The sequence below is a fragment of the Glycine max genome, chromosome 14 (genome assembly GCF_000004515.6).
Source record: "Glycine max cultivar Williams 82 chromosome 14, Glycine_max_v4.0, whole genome shotgun sequence".
NCBI classification, from domain to species: Eukaryota; Viridiplantae; Streptophyta; class Magnoliopsida; order Fabales; family Fabaceae; genus Glycine; species Glycine max.
Window position 1 is genome coordinate 11,446,959 of NC_038250.2, and position 17,254 is coordinate 11,464,212.

General features: G+C 38.1%; 1 protein-coding gene across 1 annotated transcript; it reads left to right on the forward strand.

Annotated features, from left to right (window-relative positions):
* The first annotated feature begins 15,757 nt into the window (after nucleotides 1-15,757).
* On the forward strand, nucleotides 15,758-16,374 carry LOC102666207 (protein MAIN-LIKE 2-like). Its single transcript, XM_006596590.1, has 2 exons — nucleotides 15,758-15,973; nucleotides 16,063-16,374. The coding sequence occupies exons 1-2, from the start codon at nucleotides 15,758-15,760 to the stop codon at nucleotides 16,372-16,374; spliced, it is 528 nt and encodes a 175-aa protein (XP_006596653.1).
* Nucleotides 16,375-17,254: the final 880 nt, after the last annotated feature.

Consider the following 17,254-nt stretch of genomic DNA (forward strand, 5'->3'; position numbering starts at 1 on the left):
CCTCCATCTCCATTTTTTTGTGTTGAGTTAAAATGAAATCAAATAAAGGGAAAGAAACTATTTATTTAACCCCTTATCTCTCATTCAAAACCCTAATCTTACATCTGGTGTCCATCCTGATCTTCTCCACGACCTTCCCTGACCCTTCCAATGACACGGGGTCGACCTGCAAAGTGTCGACTAGAAGCCAGCAAGAGACCATTCAGTCGCCAACTTCAATGTCGGTGGTCTCAGAGGTGACGTCGAGAACCCATCAAAGACCTTGAGCAGGGACCTCTGTGTCGTAGATGCATCGCCCTTGGCAGCGACAGTGGGGGCGCTGACGAGGATGACGTGGTCGGGGGAGTTCGGTGGCACATCTTAGATTTAAATCTTGGCATCGGTGGCCTCTTAGAGCGTCTTGATGAGCAAGTTGGACTTGCCAATGATGGCGCCCACTCGCGACATGTGACAAAGGAGACAGAAGGTCACGTGAGTCGTGTAGGGTTTGGAACAGTTCACGTCACCATTAGAGTGGTTAGGGTTGGAGGTTGGTTAGCCATCAAAGTGGAACACTCTGCTTTCTACTTTCTACTTTCTACTTCTGCTTTAGAGGAAGTTGTTGTTTCTTTTTCCCATAATGTTGTTGCTTCAGAGGAGATTTAAGGTTTCACTCAAAACAAAGAAAGAGAGAGAGAAAGCAAGAATAAGAGAGAGAGAGAGAAAAAGAAAGAGAAAGGGTCAGTGTATTGCCTGATAAGAGAAAGTGAAATTCTGATACTGGGGACAGATGTCGTACAGGATGTCACGACATCATGCTTCAGAACATGCCGATTATATTTGACAGTGTGTACAGTTTAAACAAGAAGATAACACAAGAGAATTGTTAACCCAGTTCGGTGCAACCTCACCTACATCTGGGGGCTACCAAGCCAGGGAGGAAATCCACTAAAATAGTGTTAGTTCAAGGTCTAACAGCCACTGTTTACAACCTTCTCACCTAACCACTACCCGTGCGACCTCTACCTAAGAGCCACTCTTAGATATGAGAAACCCCGCTCACTCCCTCTCAATCACACTCCCGTGTTTACAAATAAATCAAAGACACACCAGAGATCAACTCTGAACAAAAGGGATCAACCCTACACACTAGAGATCAACTCTACACACTAGAGATCAACTCTACACACACAGGTCCAACACTTGATGTTAGGATAACATCAAGGTGGCTCACAAAACACTCAAGTCCCAAAACTCACAAAATAACTCTTCAATCCCGGACTTGGTAGAAAACTCGTGCAGCCTCCATGTTTATATAGCAATGTGCGTTTCTGGGCTGCAACGGCTTGTGCTGGAGGAGATCTATCATTCTTCCTGAAAATCTGCAGTTAAAGAACTAAAAGATACAGTTTGATCTTTTAGTTTTTATCTTTAATCTTTAATCCCTGAACGAACTCTTCTACTTTGAAATTCGAACTTTAATTATCTTTTAATTCGTTCCAGAAGATAGATCATCTTATCTCTTGCTAACTGCACAATAATCTGTTAAATATATAACAGATTTATGTGTCCAGTATTTTCGGGCAAGATGTCAGGACATCGTATCCGACATCGTGGATCCTGCAGCTTCAATGCTTCATTTGACATTTTATCTTGACTTATGCATTGTGCAGCAACTCCAGTATTTTCGGGCAGGATGTCAGGACATTGTATCCGACATCGTGGATCCTGCAACTTCAATTCTTCATTTGACATTTTATCTTGCCTTGTGCATTGTGCAGCCCGATCTTATTCCTTGACATAACGTTGGACATCATGTGCAGCAACTCCAGCTTTCCTTCATTGTCTAAGTGCTTATGTTTTAACAAAATCTTAGCCAATCTTTTAAAACTCCGTAGAGCTAAGCACTAACAATCTCCCCCTTTGGCAAATTTTGTCTAAAACATACTTAGACACTTCCAGAGCAGGTACGAGCAGTTATGCAAGTGGGATCAGCAACTTTCATTATCAGAGTAATCAAGCACAGCGGAATCTGTAGTTTAGACAAGTTGCAAGTCTACAAGTCTTCTCCAGGATGTCAAGACATCTCACGTGACATCAACTTTCTGCTCCCCCTGTCTTCATGCTCTTTCTGCAGCATCTTCTATCAGCTACTAGTCTTTCCAGGATGTCAAGACATCTCTTGTGACATCAGCTTTCTGCTCCCCCTGTCTTCATGCTCTTACTGCAGCATCTTCTAGTAGCTTACATCAGTCATCATCAGCAGCAGTCTCCCCCTCAAAAACCATATACATACAACTCCCCCTCAAGATCATGAATCATGCATACATCGTTTCCTACTGCCATACATCGTATCAATCATGCATAATACGACTATTGCATACATAGTATCCTACTGCTCAAAATCATGCATAATAGCAAGCATAATACTATTACTCCCCCTTTTTAGACAGAATTTGACAAAAGTAGAATGCATGAACTTAAGGTGCAAATATTACAGACCAATAGTAATCAATTGTTCAAAGGGACATGCCCTTATAGCTAGTAAAAGGCAAAAAAATATAAAGGTCTGATGATCATGGGGTGGCTTCAGAATCATCATCATCGGATTCTGTATCCTCTGCTGCATCTTCCTCATCGGCTTCTTCTTCTTCTTCCTCAGCTTCTTCTTCCTCTTGCTCAGCTGCTTCTTCTTCCTCAGCTGCTTCACCATCATCAATGCCACTTTCTGAGAGCCTTTTGATCAGCCGTTCTAGCTCCATCTTCTTCTCTGTGGTGGCTTTGATGGTTGCTTCCAGCACCTTGCATGTGTCCTTGAGTTCAGCAATCAGAGCATCCTTGGACACAGCACCTGAGGCAGCAGCTTTCCCTGATGTCGAGACAATGTCTGGGACATGTGTCCCCTCAAACAGTTTGTAATGCAGGGATAGAGGAGATTCTCTCTTCATCACAGAGTCAGTGTAGTTTAAAATGTTTGGATGTTGACTCAACATAATGCCACACAATACAGTAGGGAAGGCAATGGGTAATTTGACAGCAAATGATTCTGAATGCTTAACAGTTTGATCAAAAATATAGTTTCCAAAATTAAGTTTGGACATGGTTCCAACAGCATACAGAAATTTACCCAAACCTGTGGCAACAGTGGAAGTATGGTTGGTGGGTACCCAGTTTGCAGCGCCAATCCTATGCAGAATTGCATACTTCACACTCAGCTTCCCTGCAGAAAGCTTCCCTTTCTTTGGCCAATGCTGGACTCGTTTGGCAGTGATTTCCTTGGCAATCTGATGCTCAGAAACATCAATATCCACCATTCCTTCAGTAGGTCTGCCCAGGTACTTGTTGATCACAGCAGGGGAGAATCTAATACACTTTCCTCTGACAAACACTTTCTGATAATCATCACTTTTTCTGTTTGTTATGTCAGAGGGAATGTTGACAATGAATTCCCTGACTAGGCTTTCATAACAGTCTCCCAACTTGGTGACTGTCTTTAGTAGTCCAGCAGCCTTGATGAGTTCCATGGTCTCCTTGCAATCCAAGGCATTTCTTCCCAGTTCTCTTTCTAAAGCAAGTCTCCGTTGATACACGAATTTCCACCTTTCAGCATTGCCAATGGAGTGGAATGAGATGTTGTCCAATGGTGCATCAGGGATATTTTCAGGCACCTTTTTCCCAGATTTCTTGGCCCTCTTTGATGTCGAGACATCTAGTTCGACATCATCATCAGAATCAGATGAGGAAATTTCTTTCCTCTTCTTCGAAGGGATTGCAACTTTGCTCCTTCTGGATGTGGTAGGAGTGATTGGAGTATTCTTCTTCTGTGCCATAGTCTTGATTCGTCCAGACCTCTTAATGGGGGTTTTTCCCTTTCTGCTTTGTAACCTTTCAGCAATGCCAGGCGCCAACCTGTTGGCAATGGGTTCCTCATCAGATTCTACTTCTTCCAGGTCAATGAGGTCACCTGGAGCAGGTTCTGGTGCCCGTGGTGCAGGGGTCTCCTTTGTGGCTTGATCATCTTCCTCTGTTGATCTCTCTTTGCTGGGGGAAGAGAGTACTTCAGCATTTGGGCCGGCAGATGTTGGAACATCTTTCTCAACATCAGGCACAGAAACATTCGGGGTGGAAGATGTTGGGATATCTTTCTCAGCATCAGGAACAGAGGCGTCTTTCAAAATGCTACTCACAATACTGCGGATTTTCTTGTCCATCTCCGTGTCTACTTCCCTAGGACTTGTTGCAAGGCTAGGGTTTTCAGCAATCTTCACTCCCTGTTGTCTTCTGGGAACCAGTTTCTCAGGGACAGAAGCTTGACCAGGAATTATTTGTATGGGTTGGATGTTGAATTCTGGTTGTTCCTGGTGCGGAGATGATGGTACAGAGGGTGAACCAGGAGCTGAAGTTTCTTTTGGTGAGGTAGCCATGGAAAAGCAGAGCGTTTGGAATGATTTCGTAAATTTCTGAGAGCTATTGGGAAATGTTGATGAAAACACGAATGCCACGAAAATATAAATTTGAATGAAGAATGTAGAGGGGCGTGTGAAGCAACGGTCAAATCTGTTTTGGCCCAGTAATGAACGTGCTATTAATTTTAAGTGATTCGTTTGGGCACGTTCAGATATCAGTAGCTGCTATAATTCCTCTAGCAGACAAATGCCCAGCTTGCCCCTCAGTTTTTCAAACTGATTTGCATCCAATGCCTTTGTGAAAATATCTGCTATTTGTTCCTCAGTGTCAACATGCTCCAGTGTGATAACTTTATCATCAACAAGCTCTCTGATATAGTGATGTCTGATGTCAATGTGCTTGGTTCTGCTGTGTTGCACAGGATTTTTAGAAATATTAATAGCACTCAAGTTGTCACAGTATAATGTCATGACATCTTGTTCGACATTGTACTCTTTGAGCATCTGCTTCATCCAAACTAGTTGTGAACAGCTGCTTCCTGCTGCAATATACTCTGCTTCTGCGGTAGATAGGGACACACAGTTCTGCTTCTTGCTGAACCATGAAATAAGATTGGTTCCCAAATAGAAACATCCACCAGAAGTGCTTTTTCTGTCATCTGCACTTCCAGCCCAATCAGCATCACAATACCCAACCAGCATTGAATCTGAACAATGACAGTACATAATCCCATAGTCACTGGTGCCATTTACATATTTCAGAATTCTCTTTACTTGAGTCAAGTGACTTATCTTAGGATTGGCTTGATATCTTGCACAAACACCTACTGCATAGGTGATGTCGGGTCTGCTAGCTGTTAAATATAGTAAGCTCCCAATCATGCTTCTGTACAGACTTTGATCAACACTGGTGCCAGCTTCATCTTTTGACAGCTTCAAGTGAGTAGGTGCAGGTGTTCTTTTATGGCTGGCATTCTCCATCCCAAACTTCTTGACAATGTTCTTTGCATACTTGCTTTGTGAGAGGAATATGGAGTCTTCCATCTGCTTCACTTGAAGTCCCAGAAAATAAGTCAGCTCTCCAACAAGACTCGTCTCAAATTCAGATTGCATCTGTTGAACAAAATGTCGAAGCATCTTATTCGACATCCCTCCAAACACAATGTCATCAACATATATCTGTGCAATCATCAAGTTTTCAGCATCTTGCTTGACAAAGAGAGTCTTGTCAATTCCTCCCTTCCTATACCCTTGCTGAGTAAGGAACTCTGTTAGCCTTTCATACCAAGCTCTTGGAGCTTGCTTCAATCCATAGAGAGCCTTCTTGAGCCTGTATACATGATCTGGATGCGTTGGATCTACAAATCCCTTTGGCTGCTCCACATAGGCTTCTTCATTCAGGTATCCATTCAGAAACGCGCTCTTCACATCCATTTGGTACAGCTTGAATTTGAGGATGCAAGCTACACCAAGTAACAGTCTGATGGACTCAAGTCTAGCAACTGGAGCGAACGTTTCATCAAAGTCTACTCCTTCAATCTGAGTGTAGCCTTGAGCAACAAGTCTGGCCTTGTTTCTGGTTATAACACCTTCTTCATTGGTTTTGTTCTTGAAGATCCACTTGGTGCCAATCACATTAGTTCCCTCGGGTCTCGGAACTAGCTCCCAGACTTCATTCCTTTTGAATTGCTCCAATTCTTCTTGCATAGCATTGATCCAGAACTCATCAGTCAGTGCCTCTTTCACATTCTTGGGCTCAATTTTGGAGACAAAGCATGAGTTGGAGACAATCTCAATCTCCCTTGATCTTGTAGTGACTCCTCTGTTTGGATCTCCTATAATCAGCTCCTTGGGGTGCATCTTCTGGATTCTAATGGAGGATTTCTTGTCAGGTTGAGTGATGCTTGGTTCATCTGTAGCAGAATCAGAGTTTTCTGCATTCTCTGCACTGTTAGCTGTATCTGCTACATTGTCTCCCGATGTTCTGACATCTTCTTCGACATCCTTCTTTCTTGCTGGAGTTAGATCATCAACAACCACATTGATGGATTCCATCACAGTTCTGGTTCTGGAATTGAATACTCTATATGCTCTGCTGTTTGTAGAGTATCCCAAGAATATTCCTGCATCACTCTTGGGATCCATCTTTCTCCTTTGCTCTCTGTCTGCCAAAATGTAACATGGACTTCCAAAGATGTGGAAGTGCTTGACAGTTGGCTTCCTCCCTTTCCAGATTTCGTACAGTGTGGTAGGAGTCCCTCTTCTAAGTGTGACTCTGTTGTGGATGTAGCATGCTGTGTTCATGGCTTCAGCCCAGAGATTATAGGGAAGTTCTTTGGCATGAAGCATGACCCTAGCAGCCTCTTGCAAAGTCCTGTTTTTCCTCTCAACTATGCCATTCTGTTGTGGTGTAAGGGCTGCAGAGAACTCATGAGTGATGCCTTCAGATGTGCAGAATTCAGTAAACCTGCTGTTTTCAAACTCTCTGCCATGGTCACTCCTGATTCTCTTGATGACACAGTCTTTTTCTCTTTGAAGTCTTAGACTCAACTCCTTGAATACTTCAAAGGTGTCTGATTTTCCTCTGATAAAGTTGACCCAGGTAAATCTGGAGAAATCATCCACAACAACATAGGCATACCTCTTTCCTCCAAGGCTTTCAACTTGCATAGGCCCCATCAAGTCCATGTGAAGTAGTTCCAGCACCCTGGAAGTGGTCTGATGTTGAAGCTTCTGGTGGGACATCTTGACTTGCTTTCCAATCTGACATTCACCACAAATTCTGCCTTCTTCTATTTTCAGATTGGGAATGCCTCTAACAGCACCTTTGTCAATGATTTTCTTCATGCCTCTTAAGTGCAGATGTCCAAATCTTTGATGCCATATTCTGACTTCATCTTCTTTGGAGGATAGACATGTGGAGGAGTAACTGGTTTCTTGAGGTGTCCATAGGTAACAGTTGTCCTTTGATCTGCTGCCCTTCATTAGAATTTCACTCTTCTCATTTGTCACCAAGCATTCTGACTTTGTGAAGTTTACATTGAATCCTTCATCACACAGCTGACTGATGCTGATCAAGTTTGCAGTCAGTCCCTTCACCAGCAGTACTTTGTTCAGACTAGGAAGTCCATCATGAACTAGCTTTCCCATTCCAATGATCTTTCCTTTAGAGCCATCTCCAAATGTCACATAGCTAGTGGAGCAGGGCTCAATGTTCACCAGGAATTCTTTGACTCCTGTCATGTGTCTGGAACAGCCGCTATCTAGGTACCAATCTTCCTTAGCTGAAGCTCTAAGTGAAGTATGAACAACAAGACTGACAATCTTGTGTTTTGGAACCCACATCATCTTCTTTCTGCTGTTGCTACTTTGAGTTCCATGATGTGGATGGCCATGTAGATGATAGCAAAAGGGCTTTATGTGACCATACTTGCCACAGTAGTGACACCTCCACTTCTTTCTTTTGCTCCTTTTCTGCTGCGTTCCATGATGTCGAGACCGATGTTGTGACATCGTGGCTCTAGTGCTGTTTTTGGCAGGAACAAATTCTGTCATGGTTGTTCTGCCAGCAGACTTAGGATTGAATCCAAGTCCTCTCTGGTTTCCAACATTCTTTCCAAGCTGCAGCACCTCATCAAGCGTATCTGAGCCTTTATTCAGCATCTTTATTGATTTTGTCATGTTTTCCAGTTTAGAGTTCAGAAAACCAACTTCTCCTTTAAGCTTAGAGATCTCCTCTTCATGTGCCTCCTTTTCAGCCTCCAGATCTGCAATGACCTTCTTCAGTTGTGCTTCTTGCTGAAGGATCTTCTCACTTTTGATGCATAGTTTTCTATAGGATATAGCAAGCTCATCAAAAGTGATTTCACTATCTGTATCACTTGAGTCTTCAGCAGATTCAAATCTCCCAGTGAGTGCATTTACATCTCTGTCGGAATCACTTTCTTGTTCACTCTCTGTATTATCAGACCGACATACAGAAAGTCCTTTCCTCTGCTTCTTGAGATGAGTGGGACATTCAGCTATGATGTGTCCATAGCCTTCACACCCATGGCATTGAATTCCTTTGCTGTGACTGGGCTTTTCATCTGACCTTTTCTGGTATTTACTACCTTTCCTGATGTCGAAAGGGATGTTCTGAACATGTGGTTTCTGCCTCCTGTCCATTCTGTTCAGCACTTTGTTGAACTGCTTTCCAAGGAGCACAACTGCATTAGTCAGCCCTTCATCAGTATCCAGGTCATACTCATCTTCTTCTCCTTCATCATTGGACACGAACGCCAGATTCTTGCTCTTCTTTTCAGCCCTATCCGAGAGTCCTAGCTCAAAGGTTTGAAGGGAACCAATGAGTTCATCCACTCTCATATTGCAAATGTCTTGGGCCTCCTCTATTGCAGTGACTTTCATGTCAAATCTCTTAGGCAAAGATCTGAGGATCTTTCTCACCAGCTTTTCGTTTGTCATTCTTTCTCCCAAGGCAGTGCAAGCATTGGCAATTTCAAGAATGTTCATGTGGAAGTCATGAATACATTCTTCCTCCTTCATCTTCAGATTTTCGAATTTTGTAGCCAACAGTTGCAATCTGGACATCTTCACTTTGGAGGTTCCTTCATGAGTGGTTTTCAGGATCTCCCATGCATCCTTGGCCACTGTACATGTGTTGATCAGTCTGAAGATATTCTTGTCAACTCCATTGAATAGAGCATTCAAGGCTTTGGAGTTTCCAAGTGCCAATTCGTCCTCTTCTTTTGTCCAGTCTTCTTCAGGCTTCAATTCATTAGTGGGCTTTCCTTCTGTGTCCAGCATCTTGGGATGTTCCCAGCCTTTGATGACAGCTTTCCAGGTTCTGCTATCCAGTGATTTGAGGAAGGCCACCATTCTTGCTTTCCAGTATTCATAGTTGGTTCCATCAAGAATTGGTGGTCTGTTCACTGGTCCTCCTTCTTTCTCCATGTTCATCAGAATTTATCTCCCTAGATCTCACTCAGTGATTTCGAGTGCCTGCTCTGATACCAATTGAAATTCTGATACTGGGGACAGATGTCGTACAGGATGTCACGACATCATGCTTCAGAACATGCCGATTATATTTGACAGTGTGTACAGTTTAAACAAGAAGATAACACAAGAGAATTGTTAACCCAGTTCGGTGCAACCTCACCTACATCTGGGGGCTACCAAGCCAGGGAGGAAATCCACTAAAATAGTGTTAGTTCAAGGTCTAACAGCCACTGTTTACAACCTTCTCACCTAACCACTACCCGTGCGACCTCTACCTAAGAGCCACTCTTAGATATGAGAAACCCCGCTCACTCCCTCTCAATCACACTCCCGTGTTTACAAATAAATCAAAGACACACCAGAGATCAACTCTGAACAAAAGGGATCAACCCTACACACTAGAGATCAACTCTACACACTAGAGATCAACTCTACACACACAGGTCCAACACTTGATGTTAGGATAACATCAAGGTGGCTCACAAAACACTCAAGTCCCAAAACTCACAAAATAACTCTTCAATCCCGGACTTGGTAGAAAACTCGTGCAGCCTCCATGTTTATATAGCAATGTGCGTTTCTGGGCTGCAACGGCTTGTGCTGGAGGAGATCTATCATTCTTCCTGAAAATCTGCAGTTAAAGAACTAAAAGATACAGTTTGATCTTTTAGTTTTTATCTTTAATCTTTAATCCCTGAACGAACTCTTCTACTTTGAAATTCGAACTTTAATTATCTTTTAATTCGTTCCAGAAGATAGATCATCTTATCTCTTGCTAACTGCACAATAATCTGTTAAATATATAACAGATTTATGTGTCCAGTATTTTCGGGCAAGATGTTAGGACATCGTATCCGACATCGTGGATCCTGCAGCTTCAATGCTTCATTTGACATTTTATCTTGACTTATGCATTGTGCAGCAACTCCAGTATTTTCGGGCAGGATGTCAGGACATTGTATCCGACATCGTGGATCCTGCAACTTCAATTCTTCATTTGACATTTTATCTTGCCTTGTGCATTGTGCAGCCCGATCTTATTCCTTGACATAACGTTGGACATCATGTGCAGCAACTCCAGCTTTCCTTCATTGTCTAAGTGCTTATGTTTTAACAAAATCTTAGCCAATCTTTTAAAACTCCGTAGAGCTAAGCACTAACAGAAAGAAAGCAAGAGAAAACGTACCCATTCAAAGACAATGTTGTAAAATCATCCTTGTACAGGGTTCAATTATGACGGTTTTTTGAATAACTGTTCTTGAACTCACAATTCTAAGACAGTTATTTGAAAATCTTCTTCGTTATTAATGACCTTAATTACAATAATATCATCACATTGTCTTCAAAGACGGTTTTGGACAACCGTCTTTGTTGACGCGTGATAATAAACAACTTTTGTAGTAGTGAAATGTGCCACCAATACCATTATAATCCTAAAAAAGCTTTCAAAAGAAATTAGAGAAAGTCTCTGCATAGTCAATGTCTTTAAAAGAAATGAAATTTTTAGATACATTGAATTTTTAAGGAAAATAATTAAATTGTAAGCTATAACATTGTGTAGTGGAATTTAAAGGAATTTGAATATGAAAGAAAGTATAAAGGAAGAAAAATTTTGAAATCTAAAATGTCTAGGAAACTTAAATTAAAAGGCAACTAAGAATGACTAAAAGGTAAATGCAGCATTTTTAAAGACTTCAAATTATTAAAGAAAAACATAAGATGAAAAAGGAATAGGAAACGAAAAGAAAAAAGACTGTTAAAGTAAATAATAAATCATAAATAAAAAAACAATAAAGAATTGTTGAAAATGTGAAGGCATTATTGAAAGAAGTGAATGAAAACATATACTCAACTTATTGAACCAATAGTTATTAATATGTAAAGGGTGATAGATGTTACAGAGTAGTTGGTATAAGTGTTTCAACTGCAAAAAAAATGAAATATAAGGATTTTATATATAAATTTCAAACTCTAATAGTCAAAAGATATTATACAAACTATACAAAGAATTCGCATAGGTTCAACCTTCTTCTGTAAAGGATAGACAAGCTTTTCCGAATATTAGATTTTGTTAGAGTTTATCTCTTTTGTTTCCCAAAAATTTTATCAAAGAGGGCAAAAACAAAAAACAATTTACCAAAAGAGTGTAATTTGAAAACAATTTACATGACAATCGTTGTCTTTTGACACTCATTCGTCCTATAGTGGGGAGGTGCCACCTTGACTAGTGCCACTAAGTGCCAATCATTCTCAACTTTTTACATTGGCTATATGAATGACCGATGTAGAAAATACTTTTCTACATTAGTTACATGTATAACCGATGTAAATAAGCGTTTTCTAAATACATTAAGAATGTGTTTGGTTTAGATGAAAATAAAGTGGATGGAAATAGAAAAGAAATTTTAGGATTAAAGTAGAGTGTGAGAGGTGTGGGTTCCATATAAAAAAGTACAAAAAATTCTCTTGTATATTATTTTCATCCTTCAAAACAAACACAATATAATATCGATTTTAAATATAATCGATGAATAAAAGCATTTTTACATTGGTTATACATATAACTGATGTAGAAAGTCAAAAATGGCCGACACTTGGTGATGTTACTCAAGGTGGTGTCTCCCACTACAGGACAAACGAGTGTTAGAAAACAACCCCTATCATAAAAAATATTCCAATACTACACCTTTTAGGTAAATAGTTTTTTAAAAAAAATACCTAGTTTTGTCAAAAAGTTCTTGTTTCCATGGGTTTGGTCCATCATCATATCTTGTTTTCTTCTTTTTTTTCTTAAATCTTAATATCTTTATGGTTGTTTGTTTTTACCTGGTGGGTGGATGTTGAGATGCCAACCTAATTGGGATTTCTTAAACTTCTCAATTTATTTCTTTCCTACCTTTTGCTTATATATATATATATATATATATATATATATATATATATTAATTCACACAAAAAATAAAATTATTTTTATTTTTTATTTCAATCTCAAATATTGACTCGAATCTTTAATTATTTTTTCAACATTCTTCAATATTAGTTAATATCTTGATTTCGACAAATGACCTTTGAGAAATCAAAATGGATCAATCAAAAAGTATTTTTCAACCCTTAAATTTTTGTAAGTTGACACCGATACGAAGATACCTTGTTGTTAAGGTAGATCAAATATATTTAGCCTATGTTTGATTTTAAGGAATGAAAGAGGTGTGAAAATAAAAAAAGATGAAAAGAGATTAAATATTTCAATGAATTATAGAATGTGTGGGATCCACATTAATTTTTAAAACTTTCATCTCCAATTCATCCCAGGAAATTTAAATCAACATTGCCTTAAACTTTGCAAATCAAGGACCCGAACAAACTTTGAGCTTTTTGGTAAGAACATGACTATTGAAGTGATGAAGTTTTGAGAATAACAATTAATGATTGATTGTGCGTTTGTTTGGGAGCCAAAAGGCCAGTTGATGCTTTCTGTACTTCCCAAGTTGCTTCTTGTACTCTTTCAAAATGTTTTTTATCTTTTGGACTGATCATTCCAGAAGTCAAAAAGAGAATGTATTCCAAAATATAATTTTACATTCCACATTCATTCCGAAATGCAAAAAGGGAGTGCAAGAAGTAATTGGGAAGTGCATGAAGCAATAGTCCAAAAGGTCATGATATGTGGAATGCGAGGACAACAAAGGCAAGGTAAATAAAAAAATAGCATCGGTCTAAAGGATAAAATAACTGGTGACATAACAGAGAAACCGAGGCACATTTTTATCATCTATAAAGTCTTTTATTGCTCAAGAATTGAAACATTCTATTGACTCATATATCACATTTTTCGCAATTTTTTTTTATTAATTTTTCATTTTAAATTTTGGGGGTGGGTTTTTTTTTAAAAAAAATATCATGAGATAATTTCGCTTTCCAGTTTGGGCCGAAATCAGGTGTATGTGTATGGTATTCTCGGATCTTGTCTCGCTGTTCTGCACCTCACAAACTAATTAAATAAAAACAAAACATACATTTGCATTTGACGTGTATTTTAGTTCGTGGGATGCACAGAATAATTTTTTATATAATTAAAATTTATAATAAATAAAAAAATTTAAAACGTGATCATATTATAATTAAATTCATAGTAAATGAATATCTTTAAACATATAAATTCTATTTAAATTTACAATAAAAAAATTTATATTGTGATGCAAATTTACTTTTAAATAGTCAGTTTCTTTAAAAATTATTAAAATTCAATTTATAAATAAAGATGAAAATGATAGATTAGGGATAAAGATAAAAAGAGTGGTTGAGATGGTTGAGAAATTTTTGTCTAGTTGTTAAATCAAAATTAAATGGTATTTTAACATGTGCACTGCATAGGATAAATATTTAATTTTATATGATTAAAATTTATAATAAATAAATTTTTTTAAATATTATATTTTAAATTTATGATAACTATTTTATATTGTGATATAAATTAAGTTATTTTTAATTATTGATAATTTTAAAAAAAAATATTTTTTTTGGTGAAAATAAAGTTCTTATTTATAGTAGAAGAATAGATATGAAATGTAATAAAGTGCAAAAGTAACTTGTTATGATTTTGAATGAATAAGTCTTACAAAGTTTTTATTGATAGAAATCAAAGAAAGTTATCGGGAAAGCTAAACCCCTTTGGTATAAGTTTTGCAAGGTTTACAATATTAATTTCAACCCAAACTGTTGATTAAGCACTTTGGTAGTAGTAGTTTATCTTTTCTTTTTCTCATGCAAACTTAAAACCAGCTTATCCAAATGTCAAAAGGACTTTTTCTTCCTACAACCTCCTTGTTGCTTCCTACACCTCCCATTATTTGAAAAAATAGGTGAACAAACAAATATGCCTTCACCCCTACTAACTTAACCTAACTTCTTTCTTTTATTCTGCACCGCAAACACCTCTTGTTCCCCCCTTCCTTGCCACCCCGCACTCCCGCACCTCCATTGGCTTCCTAGTTTTTCTTTTTCTTGTGGTTGTTCGTGAGTTAATAATCATCTGAGATCACCTTCCACATTTTTTCTAGGTAAGTTGTAACTTTTGTCCCTTTCCCTTTTTTATTTTTATTTTCAGTAATTTATCCGATAGCTTGATTCGGTTTGTGTTTTTGTTGTATCTGGATCAAGCTACCCATAATTGTGCCATAAATTTTCATTTTTAATTTTTTTCATATATTTTTTGTAACTATTTTGGATAGCTTGATCCGGATTTGGATTTGGTGGTTTCTGGATCAAGCTATTCATAATTAGACAATGGAATTTGAAAATGTAATCTAGATTGCATGATCTATAATATTTTCTAATGTTTCAGATCATGCAATTAAAATTACATTTCTGGATTGCATTGCCCAATTATGGATTAGTTGATCCATAGTAATTATTGTTAATCCAGAACAGATTTTCAAATTGACAATCATTACTACGGATGAACCTATCCATAATTTTATTTAGCAAAATGGAATGCAAATTGGTATTGAGGAAATTGTTATTTTAAAAAAGTATTTAGCAACCCAACTACTATGAACATTTTTTATTCTCATAAATCATTGCACTATTTTAATTTAACTTTTAAGTGTAGTTACATCTTTTAAAACAAATGACATCCCACTGCATAGAGTATCTATTTTTACGCTAGTTATTATAGAAAAGGATCTATCTTACCATGTATGATACTTTATGATTAGATAAGTTCTAATTAAATTCTATAAAAAAAAAAAACTAAGGTTTAAGTGGGTTTAGAAAAAACATGAATGAACTCAGAAAAAGAAAAAAAAAACATATGAATCTTACACATGGAATCATATGGTTTTATGGCTTTTTTCTTCCTTTCTTCATCACCTATCCCATCTATTATTTTTGAGCAATTCGTTGATTGATTACAGTTAGTTACACAATTTTGGCAATCCATCTAGTGAAAATTCTCTCACCTCATTCCCCTTGTAGAAAATTATATTTGTTATGATAGGTTAATTGATATGTAGGATATTGTAATTGTTAGGATAGGTTAATTATGTTTACTTTGACTCTGATTACAAATGTTAGAATGTGTCAAACTATGTTCACAATATTTAGGGTATGTTTAAAATATGTTGACTCAAATTTTGATCATTATACATTGATGTTATCTTTTATACAAATATGCCACGTACAAGAGGTGGTGACCACACCAGACCTACTGCATTTGTACGTAGGTGTGCAGTTGTAGATGAGGAGCAAAAGATTTACGAAGCTCCCGAACATGTTGTCGCTGATGATGTTGCACCTAAAGATATTGTGTTTGGTGGTGGACCTAAGGACAAATTTTGATTATTATACGTTGATGTTATCTTTATACAAATATGCCACGTACAAGAAGTGGTGACCACACCAGACCTACTGCAATTGTACGTAGGTGTGCAGTTGTAGATGAGGAGCAAGAGATTTACAAAGCTCTCAAACATATTGTCGCTGATGATGTTGCACCTGAAGATGTTGTGTTTGGTGGTGGACCTAAGGACAAATCAGTCCTTACTAAATATGTTGATCACATGGCTTGTAAATTGTGGGATAGCTTGGTATACCAATAACAACAATCTAATATTTTTAATTTTTTATTAATTGATTCGTATTTCATAATGAAATACTAAAATATAAATTTTTGTAGGACTGTGGAGAGTTAAAGCTAGTAGCACATGGAAGGAAGTTGAGGGATTTGCCCCCCCTCCCCCATAAGGAGATCATGCAATTGGTGCAAGTTTTAGGGTTACTTTCATTGACTAAATGTAGTTATGAAACCATTGACAAGGGACTTTTATTTGCTTTTACTGAGAGGTGGCATCGTGAGACCAACACATTTCATTTGCCAATAGGAGAGATGACAATCACACTTAATGATGTGTCATCATTGCTACATATTCCTATTGTTGGTGGTTTTTATAGTTACCCGCACACGTCTAAGGACGTGGCCATTGCATAGTTGATGGAGCTTTTGGGAGTGGACCAGGAGGACGTATTATTTTAGACTAAACAATGTAGAAGGGTTCATGTTCGCCTATCTTGGTTGTGAGGCGTTTATGCAGATAAGTGTAGGGACAAGCAGTGGGACCAAGCTACTAGAGCTTACTTGTTGCAATGAGTGGCATGTTCAATTTTAGCTTACAAGAGTTTGACACAGGCCAATGTGTCATTCTTACATTGTTTTCGTCACCTTGATCAGTGCGAGGGATATGCATGGGGTGTAGTGGCACTTACATATTTGAATGAGTAGTTGGGTGATGCAGGTTTTGCAACTACAAAGCAACTCGGTGGTTACGCAACTCTATTGCAGTTAATTACTGCTACCATCATAACCTTAAATATAAGGAATTTAATACTTGGTAATCAATGTCGTTACTTTTTTATTGTTGAAACATGCATGGGTCTACAAGCATTTTCCTACTATTGGGCAGAGGGAGCTAAATGGAAAACATACAAAGGGATTACCACGAGTCAGTCGTTGGACAATTGGCAAAAGATTATTATCATTGGCTGACTATCGTTCAGCACTAGACGAGTTGACCATAGATAGAGTGCTTTGGATGCCATATAAGGAGCACTGCAATGTTTGTCCATTTGGGATGTTATCACTATTTTCTGGATATATTCAGCTTGGGTCAAACATGCATCTACATTTTCCTAAGAGAGTCTTGCAACAATTTGACTATACACAAAACTATTCCTCAACACCCATCTATGTTTACAACGGTACAAATATCCACCTAGGATGTCGACGAGAGGTTGTTGAATTTTTCATACCACTTGGTCAAGTCAAAAGAGATGATTAGTAAGCCTTCAGGTTGTGTTATAGGTTACATGGA